The 18,996-nt window shown below is 40.1% G+C and overlaps 2 protein-coding genes across 9 annotated transcripts in view; one reads left to right on the top strand and one right to left on the bottom strand.

Moving 5' to 3' along the window:
- The window catches only part of FANCB (FA complementation group B), a 346,913-nt gene extending 334,001 nt beyond the window's left edge, over positions 1 to 12,912 (bottom strand). For all 7 annotated transcript variants that reach the window (XM_061136009.1, XM_061136008.1, XM_061136010.1 and 4 more), the window contains exons 1-3: positions 12,878 to 12,912; positions 9,026 to 9,049; positions 1,579 to 2,643 (exon numbers count right to left, since the gene is read on the bottom strand). In XM_061136009.1, coding sequence (XP_060991992.1) covers positions 1,579 to 2,511 — 933 coding nt within the window. In that variant the 5' untranslated portion in view covers positions 2,512 to 2,643; positions 9,026 to 9,049; positions 12,878 to 12,912. The remainder of the gene's footprint in view (positions 1 to 1,578; positions 2,644 to 9,025; positions 9,050 to 12,877) is intronic.
- A 323-nt stretch (positions 12,913 to 13,235) lies between these two features.
- Positions 13,236 to 18,996, top strand: part of MOSPD2 (motile sperm domain containing 2) — an 84,085-nt gene continuing 78,324 nt past the window's right edge. For both annotated transcript variants that reach the window (XM_061137821.1, XM_061137820.1), the window contains exons 1-2: positions 13,236 to 13,393; positions 13,553 to 13,622. In XM_061137821.1, coding sequence (XP_060993804.1) covers positions 13,367 to 13,393; positions 13,553 to 13,622 — 97 coding nt within the window. In that variant the 5' untranslated portion in view covers positions 13,236 to 13,366. The remainder of the gene's footprint in view (positions 13,394 to 13,552; positions 13,623 to 18,996) is intronic.

Raw genomic sequence — 18,996 nt, 5'->3', positions numbered from 1 at the left:
TCTGGGCTTCTTTTGAGCACCAGGCGCTGTCCAAGTCACTTTACAATGTCATCTTATTGAATTCTCCCCTCTTCAAGGCAGGATGATCGCAAATTCATACAGACAGAAAATGAGTCACAAAAAGCAAATACCTCCCTTAAGGTAACACTAGTATGGTGTTCATCTGGGATTGAAACCCAAGGTTAAGAGTATTCTTCCCACTACTCTGACCCCAATAAGGATTATAGGCTTCACTATTAACAGATGCTTTTCCCCACACCACTTCTTCAAATGAAGAGTAGAAAAAGACAGAAAATGCTACCTTCCCACAAAACCTCGAAATAAAAGTGTGATGAGCTTTTAAAGATTGCTTTCAAAATAAAAACAGGACAGTTTTCAAATCATTTTCCTTTTGAGAATTTATGTCCTTTGTGTGGTGCAGAGGTTGAACATGGTCACATAATTCCTACTAGCATCAAGGTAATCTACAAGGAAAAGTCTCATAAAACACAATTTCAACCTATTTCCACACACACAAACACACGTATACACATTCAAATTTTTAAAAAAAAAAGCCTTTCAAGCTTTCTGAAACATTTATCAATATTTCATATCAAGGTGATAATACAATGAGAGAAATTTCAACTGAGGTTCTAATGAAATGGACAGGGCACACCAACTAAGGCAGTATCTGCTTCTTGTTTTCCAAAGTAGCACAAGAACTTAAAAAGCTGTATAATGTACTAAAAACTGCTTTGGAAGATCTCAAATTATTAACACGTCAGCACACATAACTGAATGTGCTGATAAACATCTTATGCCAGGAGGATGCAATGTTAACAAAACATCAGGGTCAGAGAGATATTATTGTAGACAAATAATTCCAATCCTCCAATTTCCTTTTCATTTTCTACACCTTTTTACTTGTTATTGAACGTTCAATAACAGTGAGTATTTTAAAGCAATTTCAAACCTTACATTAAAAGACATGACTATTTATAGATAAAATGTGAATGCTTTTTCAGAGGACAACTCTGAGTTTCAAAACGTAACATAATGCAATTCTCTAAGCAACATTTTCTAGAAAAATTAACACGTTGCTTTTCTCTGGAGAACCATCATTTGTCTCTAAAAGGATAATGACAGGTTTCAAGGAACTCCTCTAGATTTCAAGTTTAAAACGACAACTACCAATTTTTTCTTTTTTTTTCCAACTTTTTCAAAGTTCAACAACTGATATGAGTTTTCCAGAAAGGCTTATGGTCTTGCTGTAAGTAAAAATACAAATCCAATTATTATCACATTATGAAAATCAGAAACAGTTATGGTAAAAGACAAATAGATAATAATTGTAGTTATGTATTCATGTATTTCCAAAAACTCAAGGGTTTTATGACTCAAAATGGCAAGGCAAAACTTATCAAATAACATTCAGATAATCATTTTAAGAAAAAGGAATGCTGTAACATACATGATTTCCTTTTAAGAGCAGGACTAAAAATCAATTTGGACAATAAGACTCTAGGATGAATCCTATGAAGCTTAGGGATGCTTAGTAGGTCTAAGATGATGCCAATTGAATGATTATAAGTACCATACCTGAAAGCTCTTTTCCCAAACAGCACAAGCATCACTGGACCTAAAGGATATGATGAAAAGGAGGCCTTCTTCACCTGAATCCACAAGTTGAACTGCACAAGGATCTCCAAATGGAAGCTGGCACACACTTGTAGGAGTCCCATTTAGGAATGAAATCAGCTGATTTTTTCGAGTAAGGGCAATCAGTGACATTCTTAACTGGTCATTGACAATCGCAGTTGAATAGACATGCACAAATGTTATCATGCTGGTATAAGCAGGAGGGATAATGTATGTATCACTTATTACTTCTGCCCTTTCAAGAGAGTATGCACAAAAGTGGGTATTCCAAGTTGCATAATCTGATTTTGAAGGCTTTGGAGTGCATTCTTCTGCAGATAAATAACATCTCTTTGGTCCTAATAAAACTATACCTAGATTTTCAATCTCCCCTGCCCACTCAACAGAGGAAAAGTTCATAGACACACTGACAACTTTACCAGTTTGAGAAGAGATATAAAAGAATGTCTGACCATGTCTCCATAAAACTAAAGGGCCATTAAGGACCCTTATACTGTCCTTCATCTCATAGCCTAGTCTAAAACTCAAACACTTTTCAAATTTATTGGTGCCATGAAGAAACAGTAGAAAATATTTGAAAATGTTCTCTTCTTTAATGCACTGTATCATAACATAAGGCAGATTAATTCCAGTTCTGAAATCTGAAACACAGTCGCAGCACATAATTTTTAAATGAGAGTATTCTTCTTTTATGCTAAAGAATCCAGTGGATTTCTGAACAAATCCCCCTGGTCCTCTGCCAAACACCATTCTTCTGACATGTAACACAGGTATTGTTTTAGGCCCTACATCTACAAAATTTCCTTCAGACAAATGAAAAATAAGGACTTCTCCATTATAACAGCAGAACCTTTCTTGTTCATTAGATGACATTGCTTGTTTGCCAGTGAATCTACAGTATCAAGTCCAATTTGTGTTGGTCCAGTTTTTGAAAGTAAGTCAATTCCAGTTGATGCTTTTAAACCTAAAAATGAAATGAGGAAAACTGCCACTGAGTAGGCAGAGCTGAAAAGAAAACACATGTTTTAGTTAGAGAACTGTTACACAGGTAACTGTAAATGTTATCAACATTTTTTAGCTGTTTATGCGATCTTAACAATGTCACACTTATCAAAAACTGTCTCAATAGCATGATCTGCAGCAACATGGAGGGACCTTGAGACTGTCATACTGAGTGAAGTCAGACAGAAAAGGAGAAACATCATATGACATCCCTTATATGTGGAATCTAAAAAGAAATGATACAAATGAACTTATTTACAAAACAGAAACAAACTCACAGACTTAGAGAATGAACTTATGGTTGCGGGGCAGGGAAAGGATGGGGAGAAGGGATAGTTAGGGGGTTGGGGATAGACATGTAGACATGAAAATGGATAACCAACAAGGACCTACTGTATAGCACTGGGAACTCTGCTGAATGTTATGTGGCAGCTTGGATGGGAGGGGGGCTTAGGGGAGAATGGATACATGTATCCCCTGCATGGATCCCTGCCTTGTTGTGCCAACGGGGCTTGCATAATTCAATGAAGCTATGAGCCATGTCGTGCAGGGCCACCCAAGACGGACAGGTCATAGCAGAGAGTTCTGGCAAAACATGATCCACTGGAGGAGGGAATAGCAAACCACCCTAGTATACTTACTGTGAGAACCCCATGAACTGTATAAAAGGCCAAAAGATATGACACTGAAAGACGAGTCTCCCAGGTTGGAAAGGTGTCCAATATGCTACTTGAGAAGAGCGGAGGACAACTACTAATAGCCCCAGAAAGAACGAAGCGGATACATGTATACGTGGGGCTGAGTCCCTTAGTTGTCCACCTGAAACCATCACAGCATTGTTAATCGACTATGTGCTCAGTCACTTCAGTCGTGTCTGACTCTTTGCAACCCTATGAACTGAAGCCCGCCAGGCTCCTCTGTCCATGGGATTCTCCAAGCAGGAATACTGCAGTGGGTTGCCATACCCTCCTCCAGGGGATCTTCCCGGCCGAGAGATCAAACCCATGTCTCTTGCATTACAGGGGGATTCTTTACGCGCTAAGCCATCGGGGAAGCCCGATGTGTCCTGCAATTCATATTAATTCTTGCATACTCCAATATAAAACAAAAAGTTTTAAAAAAATCTGTATCCCAAATATCATTTCTGTAGAGCCCTTAAAAAACACAGTTTGCAAAGAAGGCAAATAAGTACATCACAGAAGATAAGTGAATTTGTTAACAGCCTCTATTAATAGGTACAAGTGCTCCATTATAAAGAACTGCAAACTTTCCGGTTCAGGGAATTTCAAACATACAGTCCTAACCTGGTTTCTCCCTCTATGTCTTAGCCCCTCTGCAATGGCATCTCAGTCAGTCAAGGATTCATATTAGATTGCTCCCATAGCCCAGGCACTTGGGTTTCTGTCTCCCTGAGAAAGGAGCTTCTACAGACTTGATGGTCAAAATGAAAGAGTGGTGAGGTGGGGGACTGGGGCGGGGGGTGGTAGAAACCAGGAAATGCTGTAACATGACTTTAAAAAAAATCTTCATAGGAGTAATAGAAATAAAATTTAAATCTTATTTTGCAAAAGCAATGCAGTTTTACATCCTAAGGAAGTCACTATTCTTATTCAAAGTAGAAAAAAACAGAGGATTAGATATTGTAATGAACACAAGGATTAAAAAATTGCCGTAAATTGTTCATGATTATTATATGCCAGGTACAATACATGCATTATTTAATACTCACGAATATTCTTTTAAAGTAAGAATTCTTAATATCTCATCTTTTAATGTTTAAAATTCATTTATTTTAATTGGAGGATAATTACTTTATGATATTGTGATGGTTCCTGCCATATATCAACATGAATTGGCCACAGGTATACATGTGTCCCCCCCATCCTGAACCCCCCTCCCACTTCCCTCCCCACCCTATCCCTCTGGGTTGTCCCAGAGCACTGGCTTTAGGTGCCCTGCTTCTTAAATGAGAAAACTGTATTTTAATGAAGGTCAGAAAATTTTCCAAGGTTACAAAGCTAATCAGCAATAGCACTAGATTTAGAAGAGGGGCCCTCTGGCTCCTGACCCTATACTTCTAACCACTACATTGTCCTGGCACGTATTCCCTTGCTCTGAAGACTGGTTGTAAGAAAGGCAACTTGAGATAATTACTAAGACAGAATAAAGAACAAAGGAACACCCCCTCCATTGAATCCATGTGAGAAAACACATAAGTAAAAGATGGTGAAGTCTCTTCATTCACTGGTTATGTATGCTGAGTCACTCCTGTCAGTTTAATTCAGTCGTGTCTGACTCTTTGCGACCCCATGGACTGCAGCACGCCAGGCCTCCCTGTCCGTCACCAACTCCCGGAGTTTACTCAAATTCAGGTCCATTGAGTCTGTGATAACATCCAACCATCTCATCCTCTGTCATCCCCTTCTCCTCATGCCTTCAATCTTTCTCAGCATCAGGGTCTTTTCTAATGAGTCAGTTCTTCACATCAGGTGGCCAAAGTACTGGAGTTTCAGCTTCAGCATCAGTCCTTCCAATGAAAATTCAGGACTGATTTCCTTTAGGATGGACTGGTTCGATCTCCTTGCAGTCCAAGGGACTCTCAAGAGTCTTCTCCAACACCACAGTTCAAAAGTATCAATTCTTCAACCCTCAGCTCTCTTTATAGTACAACTCTCACATCCATACATGACCACTGGAAAAACCATAGGTTTGACTAGATGGACCTTTGTTGGCAAAGTAATGTCTCTGCTATTTAACATGCTGTCTAGGTTGGTCATAGCTTTTCTTCCAGGGAGCAAGCATCTTTTAATTTCATGGCTGCAGTCACCATCTGCAGTGATTTTGGAGCCCCCAAAATAAAGTCTGCCACTGTTTCCACTGTTTGCCCATCTATTTGCCATGAAGTGATGGGACCAGATGAAGAGGCGGCTGCGCGGTGCTCAAGCAACTGTGAGGAGATACCCCATGTCCAAGAACAAAGGAGAAGCCCCAGCAAGATGGTAGGAGGGGCAAAATCGTGTTTAGAATCAAACCCCATGCCCACCAGAAATGCTCATAGGGCTCAAACAAACTTTGTGCACACCAGGACCCAGAGACCCCACAGAGACTGAGCCAGAACTGTGTTTGAGTGTCTCCTGCAGAGGGACGGGTCAGCAGTGGACTACCACATGGGCAGGGGCTCTGGGTTCAGTAGACCTGGGTGTGGCATAAGCTCTCTTGGAGGAGGTCGCCATTAACCCCACCATAGAGCTGCCAGAACTTACATAGGACTGGGGAAACAGACTCTTGGAGGGCACAAACAGAACCTGGTGCACACCAGGACCCAGAAGAAAGGAGCAGGGACCCCACAAGGGACTGACCCAGACTTGCCCGTGAGTGTCCAGGAGTCTCCGGCAGAGGCATGGGTCAGCAGTGGCCTGTTGCAGGGTTGGGGGCACCGAGTGTAGCAGTGCATGCATGGGACCTTTTGAAGGAGGTCACCATTCTCTTCATCACCTCCACCAGAGTTTGGCCCCAGGAGTCACTACTGTAACAGTTACCAAATGCTTAGCATACGCTAAGAACCATCAAAGCACCCTCTGAATGGTGGGCCTGCTTCTCCTTAGATGTGTGATTTATTTTATTTTTTTCAGATGTGTGATTTAGAGCAAGTTATTTAGTCCCTTTATGCCACCTGACATCCACATCTGTGTAACAGGGTGTGGTACCAGCACCAAACCTACAAGGTACTAGAATTAATGAATAGAACTCGCTTGAAATAGAACCTGACCCACAGAAAGTGCTAGACAAGGCTAGCTCATTCTCATCATCATGGCTAGCTGTGGTTCATACAGTACCTAATCTTAGAAACATCAGAGCAACTGTATACTTAATGGTTTGTGAATGCTGAAAGGTCTCTTGTCACTTTAAATAACTCTAACTCATACTCTCTCTTTTCTCTTATTTGTGGATCATTTACACCAAGAAAATCAAGTACTTAAGAAATAAATGAAAATGAGGTCATGTACAAGTAAGTAATATAGATTTCCTCTTTTGAATGAGAAGCAAACTCCAAAGGCTTAGGGTTTTTTCTTTTATTATAAAAATCTACCAACAATCCAATTAGAATAAAAGTATCACTGAACCATAATCTATTGATTTAACTTAATGTAACTGCATTTTATCAAAATGACTTGATTTACAGGCAATTCTACTTAAAAGTATATTAGATCATTCAAATTGGAGATGCTGCACCTTATTGTTGAACTTCCAAATATATCACTTGTGTTTTTAAAAGACCCTCACAAATTTCTTTGAAACTGCTGTCATCAAGAAGTGGCACTTAAATCTCTCCTTGAGTGAGGCCTGGTCATCATGACTCATTTTCAGGCACAGAATACAGAAGAAGACTGGGTTACAGAGCATGGTGGCTTCCTCAGTGACCTCTTCCTTGGATTATTAGCACTGGGGAAAGTCCCCTGCCATATCGTTAAGACACTCGGGCAGCCCCGTGGAGATGCACACGCAGCAAAGAACTGTGGCTTCCTTCCAACAGCTAGCAAGGGACTGGGGCCTTTTGCCAAGAGCCATGTGAGTGGGCCTTCCTGGGATCACAACTCCAAGCTCCAGTCCAGCCTTCCTGAACCAGAACCACCCCTAAGCTGTTCCCAAAAACCTGGTCCTCAGAAATTTTAAGATAATGAATGCTTGCTGCTTTACATTGCTAAATTTGGGAGTAATCTGTTACACAACATTTCTTTTCAAATCAAATTTATGATATTGTTTTTGAGAATTTCTAGAAGAATTACTGAAGCAACTGGAGATAACTGGCTAACACAAACTAGCAAAAGCCAAATGACTTCCTGGCTTGTTAGGCAACTCATGCAAAGATCTGGGGAAACAGGTATCCCAGAGCAGCTTCAGCTTTATCAGTAAAGCAGATAGGCAGTGAAACCAAAGGTGTAGCTTTTACTTGTGAAACTATGTTTTACTTGAAATTGGTTACATTACATGAAAATGTATGGACTAATACCTTCTTTTTTTCAAATTTCCCACAGACATCTCAGACCTCTTAGGAGACTTCTAACAGAGTTTCCTATTTTGGCACTAAATGATACTTTTAAACATTATATATTCCGAGGTAAAGATACAAGAACTCATCGTCTTTTACTACCTAGTCACATCAACAGGTCTTGACTTCCTAATACTAAAAATAAACAAAAATAACTTGCATCCAGAAAAGGATTTTGTAATTTTAATATTAAATGTCACAACTAATGAGTCATCAACACAATGCTCTGGTTTACCCACACCCAAGTGTGGCAGGAGTAAGGAGGACCTTAGTGCTAAAAGGTCAGTAGAATCATCCCCCTCAATAAACTTGAGAGTATGTACTGTTGCCCTGTCATAAAGTGAAGAGTTAGGAAAATCGGGCACCTTACATTGTATTCTCTTAATGCTATCACTAAGTTCCTTAACTTAGAAACTTCTTCCTTACAATTTTCTGTCCCAGTGTGTCTGTGATGGTTCAAGCTTTCATCCCTCATTTAGGCTGCAGCAAACGCCCTTTAATCAGCCTTCCTTACTCTAGTCTCTCTCTCCTCCAATATGTCCATTCATTTATGCTACCTCGGTTATTGTTCTAAAACACAAACTTATCTGGTAACTGGTCCCTAATTCAAAAGTTTTGCATGCACCTGTTGCTCTACTCCCCCACCCCCGCCCCAACCAGCCCCCAAATCTATGATTTGTGTCCCTGAACTATGACCTGGAAAGATAGACGCTGAGTGATAACAGAGATAAAAAGTTGCAAACCACTGCTACAAGCTTTCACCGTGAGCTCCAGGCAAAAAGCAAACTTATTCTCATGCACTTAGATTCAAATAGATTTAAAAACACAACTGTTATATGAAAGGCTATTTTTTTATTTTTAAGTACTACTGCAAAAACATGCACATTTTCAAGATAAGCTATTTTACATGGATCATCTTCAGAGCTAAAAATCAGAAGCGAAACTACTAATTTATAAAGATAACTTTTTTTTCCTTCAAACTTTCTATAATAATCTCAAGGCTTACTGAATTCACATATCTGTGAATATGTTTTATTTTATACTAATGCAACATCTACATTAAAGGTAAAAGTTCTGAGCATATGTTCACAAGACAGAACTTTAAAGCTATGGAATAAGTGGTAATATTCATTTTTAAGATATAAATAATCTGGAAACAAGTGAAACTAAGGTTCAGTGTAGAGGTTCTTAAACCAATATAAACAAGTCTTGATTAATCAAATCAGGACACCAGGCTTAGTATTCTAGCCTATTAGTCATTTGACTTTTTACTTAATACTCTTACGACAGTGGCTGCAGAAAAAAAATAGGTAACTCAAACCAGTTAAGTGTTACCTTCAGTCACAGCTCTGGAGGACGCTGGGGGAGAGAAAGAAGCAGGAAGGAAGATTTAGATGCAGATTATTTATAAAATACTAGGCAGTTAATTTGAGCTTTTCCTGTTCTGTATCACCACACATCAAAGTTGACTGTATATTTTACACATAAGATGAAAACAGATGTATGAGTATATTAGAAAAATGATACATGCTAACCTAAATATAGGCAACAAATTATCACCCTTATCCATCCTTCTCTCTCAGTCTCCCAACAAATAAACAATGTTTCTGTTAAATGTTAATAAATACATTTGGCATTATAAATTTTGAGAACCAGGTCTGGTACAGGAAGATCCTAAAAGAGCACTATATTATTTATATATGAAAGCTATAAAATTCTCTAAGAAACCAATCGATAGACTGCGACCAGTGGGAAGTGTCTTTGGAATTCTACCTTTGGGAAAAAGGTAGAATTACGACACTCAACTGTAAACTTCACCTAATAATATTAAACATAATAATAGTATGAGCATAATACACAGAGATCATAATTTTTCCAACATACAGGACATTGTTTACCTAGTAAATTAACTTGGCTACAGAAGAGGTTCACTGTTAAAACTTCTTCTACCTATATAACTAAAAGGCACTTGTTGAGGCCTGCCCAGAGTCAAATCTCCCCTTTCCCAGAAACACTTAGTGTGTCTGAAATGTGGATGAATGTAATCCACTAAGAGAATCAGGAAAGATGAAAGGTTCTTGATGCCATACTAAAGACTTCTAACTTTCTCTAAGGAATGTTAAACCACTGAAAGATTTCAAAAATAGAAACCGCAGGAGTGTACTTCTGAGTAATAAAGATCCTGGTGACAGTGTTGAAGGCAGGGGAGTGAAGTGACACTGGGGGTGGAGTCATAAATTAGGAAATAATTACAAGGACTTAATTAAAGGGAGACTTTGGAAGACAACCTGGCAGTGAACAGAAATGCATACACCTAGAAATTTCATTTCTAGATATGAACCCAAGAGAAATAATCCTACATAATAATGAAGACTTTTTTCTGGAATGTTCACCATGCTATTTTTTTTTCCCAAAAGCAAAAACTTCAATGACCACCAATAGGGGAATGAATAGATATGGATGGAATAGCATATTATAGCTAAGAGGAATGAATTATATGTGTATCATTGAGACTCTTGATGGAAGGTGAAAGAGGAGAGCAAAAACGCTGGCTTAAAATTCAACATTCAAAAAACTAAGATCATGGCATCTGGTCCCATCACTTCATGGCAAACAGATGGGGAAAAAAATGAAAGCAGTGACAGATTTTATTTTCTTGAGCTCCAAAATCACTGTGGATGGTGACTGCTGCCATGAAATTAAAAGACACTTGCTCCTTGGAAGAAAATCTATGACAAACCTAGACAGCATATTAAAAAGCAGGGATGTTACTTTGCCGACAAAGGTCCATCTCGTCAAAGCTGTGGTTTTTTCAGTAGTCGTGCATGGATATGACAGTTGGACCATAAAGAAGGCTGAGCACCAAAGAACTGATGCTTTCGAATTGTGGTGTTGGAGCAGACTCTTGAGAGTCCCTTGGACAGTAAGGAGATCAAACCAACCAATCCTAAAGGAAATCAACCCTGAACATTCATTGGAAAGACTGATGCTAAAACTGCAATACTTTGGCCACCTGATGCAAAGAGATGACTCACTGGAAACGATCCTGATCTGGGAAAGACTGAAGGCAAAAGGAGAAAGGGGAGGCAGAGGATGAGATGGTTAGATAGCACCACCTACTCAATGGACATAAATTTGAGCAAACTCAGGGAGACAGTGAAGAACAGGGAAGCCTGGTGTGCTGCAGTCCAAGGGGTTGCAAAGAGTCAGACACAACTTAGCGACTAAACAGCAACATTGTGGCTTGATTTCAAAAATCAAATGAAAAAAGTTGCAGAAATATGTATACTGTAGTATATTATGCATCAAAATCAAAACAGATAAAACAGCATGATAAAACAGCATGATATACTTTGTTTACCTACAATGGCTACATTCCCTGACTGCTTTTTCTGTGCCAGGCACTGTTCTAAGCACTTTGGACTAATGCATTTATTCCTCAGAACATCCTTATGCTATAGGTACTATTTTCCTCAGATGGGGAAACTGAGACATGGAATTTAAGGATATTCACAAAGGCCTGCAGATTGGAAGTGACAGAGACAGGATTCAAACGTAGGCAGCCTGGTCCAAAATGAAAAAGCAAAGGTGTAAGGATTCATGACAAATCCCAGTGACTGTCTATTCTGGAGAAGAAGGATATCAGAGTAGGGGAGTAGAGTCATACAGAGACTTTAGCCATACTTGAGATACTGTTTCAAGGATATATTCAAATACAATATTACAAATAAAATGAACACAATGTTCATTTTCCCCCATAAAAAAAGTAAAGATACAAAAAAAGTTTGGGGAAAAAGATGCTCAAGTGTCCATCCTGTTTGACTATGCCTGGTGGGAGTATGGGGACTGTTCTTTTCTTCTTATAATTTCTTTGCAGTTTTCCATTGCAACAAGCAAAAATGTCTCCAGACATGGTCAAAAAAGTCCCCTGGGGGGCAAAACTGCCCCAGGTGAGAACTATCTTAATACATCATGCACAATGCCAGGCTGGATGAAGCACAAGCTGGAATCAAGATTGCTGGGAGAAATATCAATAACCTCAGATATGCAGATGACACCACCCTTATGGCAGAAAGTGAAGAACTAAAGAGCCTCTTGATGAAAGTGAAAGAGGAGAGTGAAAAAGGTGGCTTAAAACAACATTCAGAAAACTAAGATCATGGCATCCGGTCCCATCACTTCATGGCAAATAGATAGGGAAACAATGGAAACAGTGAGAGACTTTATTTTCTTGGGCTCCAAAATCACTGCAGATGGTGACTGCAGCCATGAAATTAAAAGACAATTGCTCCTTGGAAGAAAAGCTATGACCAACCTAGACGGCATATTAAATAGCAGACATATTACTTTGCCAACAGAGGTCCTGTCAAAGCTATGGTTTTTCCAGTAGTCATGTATGGATGTAAGAGTTGGACTATAAAGAAAGCTGAGCACCGAAGAATTGATACTTTTGAACTGTGGTGCTGGAGAAGACTCTTCAGAGTCCCTTGAACTACAAGGAGATCCAACCAGTCAATCCTAAAGGAAATCAGTCCTGAATTTTCATTGGAAGGACTGATGCCGAAGCTGAACTCCAATACTTTGGCCTCCTGATGCAAAGAACTGACTCATTGGAAAACACCCTGATGCTGAGAAAGATTGAAGGCAGGAGGAGAAGGGAACGACAGAGGATGAGATGGCTGGATGGCATCACAGACTCAATGGACATGAGTTTGAGTAAACTCCAGGAATTGGTGATGGACAAGGAGGCCTGGCGTGCTGCAGTCCACGGGGTTGCAGAGTCGAAAACGACTGAGCGACTGAACTGAGCTGAACACGCTTTATATCTTTAAACTTTATATAACTGTTTCAAAGATTTCAAAGTTAAATCTTGTGTTAAGTATCTCACACTCCAAGTGAGAAAGATGCTGCAGAAGTGAAGGAAGTTGCAAGTGAAGTAATTCCCAAATAGAGAAAGTACTAGGAATAATCTAGTTGTCATTCCAGAGAAAGAGGTGAACAGGCCTGGGGATGCCCACTTCCTAACCGCTCTTCCGCAATAACGGAACTAGGGGAGCCAAGCCCAGCCCCGCTACCTCTAGGCGAAGATCGGGTCAGGGAACAAGCCGCCAGCCCTACCTCTACGCGTGAGGCCCTCACTCAACACAATAGCAACAGCCCCGGAGCAGCAACGCCAAAAATACTTACAGTGTCCTACAGCTCCAAACCTCCCGCCTGCGCGCTGCATCTTGGGAGGTCCAGGCCGGAGGCTGCGTCCAGCGCAGAGGAGGCGGAGCCTGCCCAACCGGCCAGAACTCGGTTGCCATGGGAGCCTGAGGAGGCGGGGCCTCCGGGGAATGTTGTAAAAGTGAATGGCAGGCGGAGCTCGCACAGGCGGACCTCTGCAAGGGAAGAGCCCTAGATTCGCGGGCTGGCGGGGGAGAGTCCGCAGTTCAGGGGACGTCGGGGGCGGGGCCCGAACGCGAAGCGAATGGAAAGCCAGGTTGAAGGCCTGGTCCCGCCTCCAGACCCGAGCGGACGCACCAGATTGGGCGGCGTGGCGACGCTTCCGCCCTCCTTCCGTTGTCACGCGACCGCCTCCACCTCCCGCCCTTCCCTCTTTACCTCCTGGCCAGCTTGCCCAGTGCTGAGATATTCGGACCGCAGCTGTGGAAAGGGGCGACGCCAACTCTGATCATGTCCACGACCGCGACTATCGCCGAGGTGAGGAGTTGACCGCATCACTGCCGAGCCCCTCCATCCCGGACCCCGAAGCAGCCTCTGAGGCTAGGGGGCCGCGCGCCCAGGTGCAGGTGGGCTGGGCTGAGGGGAAGTGGGATGATGCCTGTAATGTCTAAGCGTCCCCTCGTGTCTCTCTTCTAGTATCAAGCCCAGAATAAAGCCAAGCTCATCTCTGAGGTCCGACGGAGGTTTGAAGCTGAGTATGTGACAGGTGGGTACCGCGATTTTGGTGTTGAGGCAGGTGTGCCATGAGCGGCCCCAACTTTGCTAAGATGTTTGTTTGGGTCTCTGTGGAAGCCGTTAGGGACCATTTCGATCCTCACGAGGACCGTGCCTTCCACGTTTTCTAGATTTTCTCTCCGTAGTTTGGCAAGGATACTGCTCCAGTTGGGCAAGTGACGTGTCTCTTGCTTCCTAAAGGGTTAATGTGAGTTGGAAATTCGTGTTTTGAGTATCTCGAGTTTATGGAACTTTCAGGACACTTGTTAGGCCCTCAGCTCAGGTGACGCCGTTCCTCTGCTGACCCGTCAGGAACAACAATTGAGATAATGAACCTGGAAATTGCCGAAATACTATTCACGTGTGCTTAATTGGGTATCTGAATCCCTAGGTTAGTTTGCCTAATTCCCCTTTATACAACCCAGCAGGCGCCCGCGAAGTAGGCCCCCCTGTGCTGGAGCGGGTTCTTTTCATCTCACAATGTACCTAGCAAAGTACCCGTGCATCCCAAATTGATTTATTGGGTGAACTTCTCTGTCCACATGTCACAGATAACTGGAGTTGTCCAATATTTAACTGATGATTTAATACCTGTACAGTAATTTTCAAAATCCTGCAGGATAATTTACTGTAAGGAGGGACTAAAGTCCAATCCTGACCCTGCCTCTTAATAGCTTACTTGTCTTTTCTGAGCCCCTGATTCCATATTTGTGAAGTTTGACTAACGAGGATGATTAAATGAAAATATGTATAGCAAACTGTGTAGCATGGGGTTAGCATATAGTAGGCTCTCAGTAAGTAGTTTTCCTCAGTAGTCTTTTTGGTTACATGAAAGAAGTTCAGCGTCTACATCCTGACTTCAGTGCTGAGGGTTCCCTGCAACTTTAGATGCCACTAGCTTGTATGTCAGTTGATGACCTAGAACAAATAAATCTGTTCCGAATAACCTGGTCAGTAAATCTTTTCATCCCTCCCTGTCAATTTTCTTCACACCCCAAATCTTGTACCAGAGAGTTGCAAAAGCATTTAATTCACTTTTAGCAAATGAGATAGCTGGTTCCAGTAAAGAGAGAATTCTAAAACTGATTTCTGTGGAAACATATTTCTTAGCTGTATAGTTTATAATATTGTAAGAAGTAACCCGGAACTTGACCTAATGTGCTAGTACTCACCAATAGTTGTTTGCTTAGGCCCAAGGGAGGAAGCAGGATATAGCCAGGAGAATTTAGTAACAGATAAAATCTTAAAGGTCATCTCCGTCCAGCCTTCTCATGTTTACAATGAAGAAAGTGAACTCTGGAGAGAGTAAATGATTTGCTCAGACTCCTTGTTAGCTAAGTTGGGGCTGGGTCTTCTGAATTCACTGTAGTAATCTTTCGACAACACCAGCATATCTAGTTAGATCATGACCCTCCCCAGTTTGAAACCCTCTAGTACCATTCTACTGTGTTTAGAAAAAAAAAAAAAAAACTCAAATTATTTTTGGTGACCTGCAACACCATCCTCATGTTACTGCTTATCTTGGTCAGTGCAGATTTCACCACTGCCCACAATAAGAAATGTATTATATATTGCAGTCTAGTACACACTCTATACACATTACTGAAGCAACAGTTCATTAAAGAATACTTCTGTTGAAAACCTATGACTCCCTGGTACACTGATGCACAAAATTAACATCATAACCTACAAATGTGACCCACAGAATAGTGTGACCAGCTTCTTTTATGCCCTTTAAACTGACTTGAGTCTGTTTCCATCTTGAGACTTTTCCATTTCTCTGCCTGGAAGACTCTACCAAGCATAGCTAGGTTCTGCTTCTCCATCTTGGTTTAAATGGATCTGAGAGGCCTTTGCTGTTTATTAAATGGCCTCCCTGTCTTGTCTTCCTAATGGTTATCACCTGTAACCTTCCTCGTTCATTTGTTGACTTATTATTGTTTATTTCCTTCAGCAAAATGTGGGTCTGGGGCAACCTTGTGGGCCTTGAGGGCAGGGTCTGACTCATCTCTATATACTTAGCATAGTTCTCAATACATAGTCATTGACTGAATATAGCAACACTTAAATATAAATATATATATATGAATATGAGTCCAAGTGTGTATGAAGAGCTGTCCTGTCTCCTCTCCCCCACAAAAATCTGGCAAAGAACAGCCCTCACAAAATGTCTCATAAAGACCAGTGTTGTTTCAAAGTAAAGCACTGTCTGGTATTAAGTTTAAGGAGGATTTTGTCACACCTGGGTATGTGTGAATGAGTTATCTGCACAGCCATGGCAAATACTGATTTAATTAATTTAAAGACTTGCATTGGTAAGGAAAAGAAAAATTCTTGAGACTTTCTCCCCTTAAAGTTTCCCTTGTTTCGTGAAATAGAGCATTGGGTATAGGTAGAGTAGGAAACTGGCACAAAGGGTTGTATGATCTCCCTTTCAAGTTTACTTTTTAAAAGTTAGTTAGGAAAAAAAATAAATAAAAAATAAAAAAATAAAAGGTATTGAGAACAACCACTTTCCTCCTTCCTCTTTGATTTTCCCTTTTCTCTCACCATTAACAATATTTTGTTTCAGAAGTGGCTTTAGGTAGACTTAAGCAAACATGTTTTTCCTAAAGGAAAATATTACCTGCAGTGTATCAGTTTACACACTGGCTGAACTCCAACAGCTCTTTTGGGGGTGGGTTCTTGGAAATTCCAAGCATGTTTTTGTTTCCACAGGAATTGTTAACCAATTATGGATAGATTTGTAGCTGCAAAAAGAAGAAATTTGAAGGTCATAATTGTTGTAGCACTGCTAATTGTCCCTCATTGTTTCTCTGAGAAATTTCATGCTGAGTCTCAAACAAGAAACTTTTCCCATTCTCTCTTCCTCCTTCTTGTGTCCAGGGCAAGAGACTAGTCTCTTGTGACAAAAATTTATTCAGTTCCTGTTTAATTCTGGGAAGCAGTGTGCCAATATTAGAGATACAGCCCCTTCCTGAACTACTACTACAATCTAGTAAAGGCGTTAAGACAGAAATACTAAAGGCAAATGCTGCCCAGAGGAATAGGAATGCTAAAATCATTTCTGTAGGAGTCCAGGACCAGGAAAAATCACATCTAATTTGGGTGACTGGGTTAGCCCAGAGTTGGAAAAACCTTCTCAGAAAAGGCGGTGTTTCTCAAGAACTTTGGAAGATGCTAGAACTCGGCCAGCCAGATAGCGAATGTGATTCAGGTGGATCAGATAGTCCAGGTTGAGATGCTTAAGTGAGAGGGTATGGGGCATGTTTGAGAAGCCAGAGGAAGTCCACTTTGATGATCCTTAAGGAGAGTAAGCACACCTGACTAAAATCATTGGGAGTATAGTGTGGAGATCCATGGCCACTGAAACAATACATTTGTACTTTAGTGAGTTTGAAAAACAACTGGGGTTTGTGGGTTTTATTGTTTTAGGTTTGTTGTCTGATTCTACAAGTATGTGAATTTATTTAAATAAATTTGTGTTTTACCAAAAACTGTCCAGAGGATCTCCCATAAACTTATCGTAAAGAGATAGAGCTCTTACAACAGTGAACAAACTTTTTTCTGTACATTAAAACAAACACTTAAAAGATCATTCTGTATGTAATTTTCTGTGTTCTATTTTTTATTGCCATGATTTTATTTCCCCATATTAGGAGGTAACCAACATTTAACATTACTTAATATTCAGTTCTGTAAATAAAAGAGAATTTTCTTTTATCTGAAATAGCCTCTTTTGGACATTTAGATTTTTTCCCCTTTTTTTTTTTTGTTGTTTGTTTGTTAATATAATATTTCGTGCAGTAGTTCAGTTTGTTTCCTGAAGAGTCATGTCTCGAAGTAGAATTATTGGTTTGAAGAGTGAATAGTTTAGGACACTTGACATGTGTGTTTAATTCTCCTCTATATAAATTGCACCAAGCTTAATTCCCACCAGTACATAGGAAAGTGTTAGGGTCACTACAGCCTTACCCAGATTAGGATCATTTCTTAATGCTTTTTTCTTGGTTTTAATTTGCATTTGATTACTAGTGAGAATAAACTTCATATATTTATATCCATTTGTAGTTTAAAATTCTTTTTTTCATTAGTGTGTGGCTTTTAAAATTGGTTTGGCCTTTTCTTGTTTGTCACTCTGACTTTTTTTCATTTTTTGAATGAATGTATTCAAAATTACCCACTCCTTTGTGGTTTCTTCCATTGCTGTTACGTTAAATAATTGTCCTTCATTCAGTAACTTTTTCTAGTGCTGTTGTTTTGTGTTGGTCTCTTATTTCTTAATTTTGAAGTATATTTTACATACAAAATATATAAAACATAAAATAAACACCCGTATATTCACTACTCAGAACTTTCTGTGTATCCCCGACCCTGCCATTCACACGGTAGTTGCTGGTCCTGCATTTGCTGTTACTCAATCTCTTGCTTTTCATTAGCTTTGCCACCTGTGATGTATTCCTCACCACTGCTTTATTAAGTTTACCTCTTTTTTGAACTTGAAATAAAAGCTGAATATATTTCTCCATGATTTGCTTCTGTTGCTCAAGAGTCATTCTTGTTGTAGTTGATTCCTTTTTACAGTCATGGTGTATCAACAGTTCACAGACTGAAAATACCAATTGATGAATTTGGGGTTCTTTCTAGATTTTACTACTATGTACAGTGCTGCTATAAACATTCTTAAACATATGTGATGCCTAGATTTTGTCTAGAGCTGTGGTTCTCAAAATTGGTCTAGGAACTATCGTTTCTTGAGACAATTTCAGAGAGCTTCAGAGTCCAAACTATTTCCGTAATAACACTAAGACATCATTTTCCTTTTTCACTGGCATTCTCTCACAAGCATACAGTGGGGTTTCCCAGAGGTTACATGGCATGTGATGATATTACTCTGACAGATGATAGAATACAGTGCTTGTGTGTCATTATATTTAAATTTTTTCTCAGTTATGATACCTAATGTAGTAACTACCAGTAAATACAACCCACAGAAACAAAAAAGTCTTTCGAGGCCTCAGTTATTTTTTAAAACTCATTATTTTATATTGAAGTATAGTTGATTTACAATGTTGTAATAGTTTCAGATGTACAGCAGAGAAACTCATCCATACATATACATGTATCCATTTTCCCCCAAACTCCCCTTTCACCCAAGCTGCCGCATAGCACTGAGCAGAGTTCCCTGTGCTATACCGTAGGACCTTATTGGCTGTCCGTTTTAAATAGAGCAGTTTGTACTTGTCATTCCCAAACTCCTGACCATCCCTTAACCTCATCTTTCCCCCCTGGCAACCATAAGTTCATTCTCTAAGTCTGTGAGTCTATTTCTGTTTTGTCAGTAAGTTCATTTGTATCATTTCTTT

Source organism: Dama dama, chromosome X (genome assembly GCF_033118175.1).
Source record: "Dama dama isolate Ldn47 chromosome X, ASM3311817v1, whole genome shotgun sequence".
In the NCBI taxonomy this organism is placed as follows: Eukaryota; Metazoa; Chordata; class Mammalia; order Artiodactyla; family Cervidae; genus Dama; species Dama dama.
Note: the sequence above shows the minus strand (reverse complement) of the source record. Positions and strands in the feature narration are given on the sequence as shown.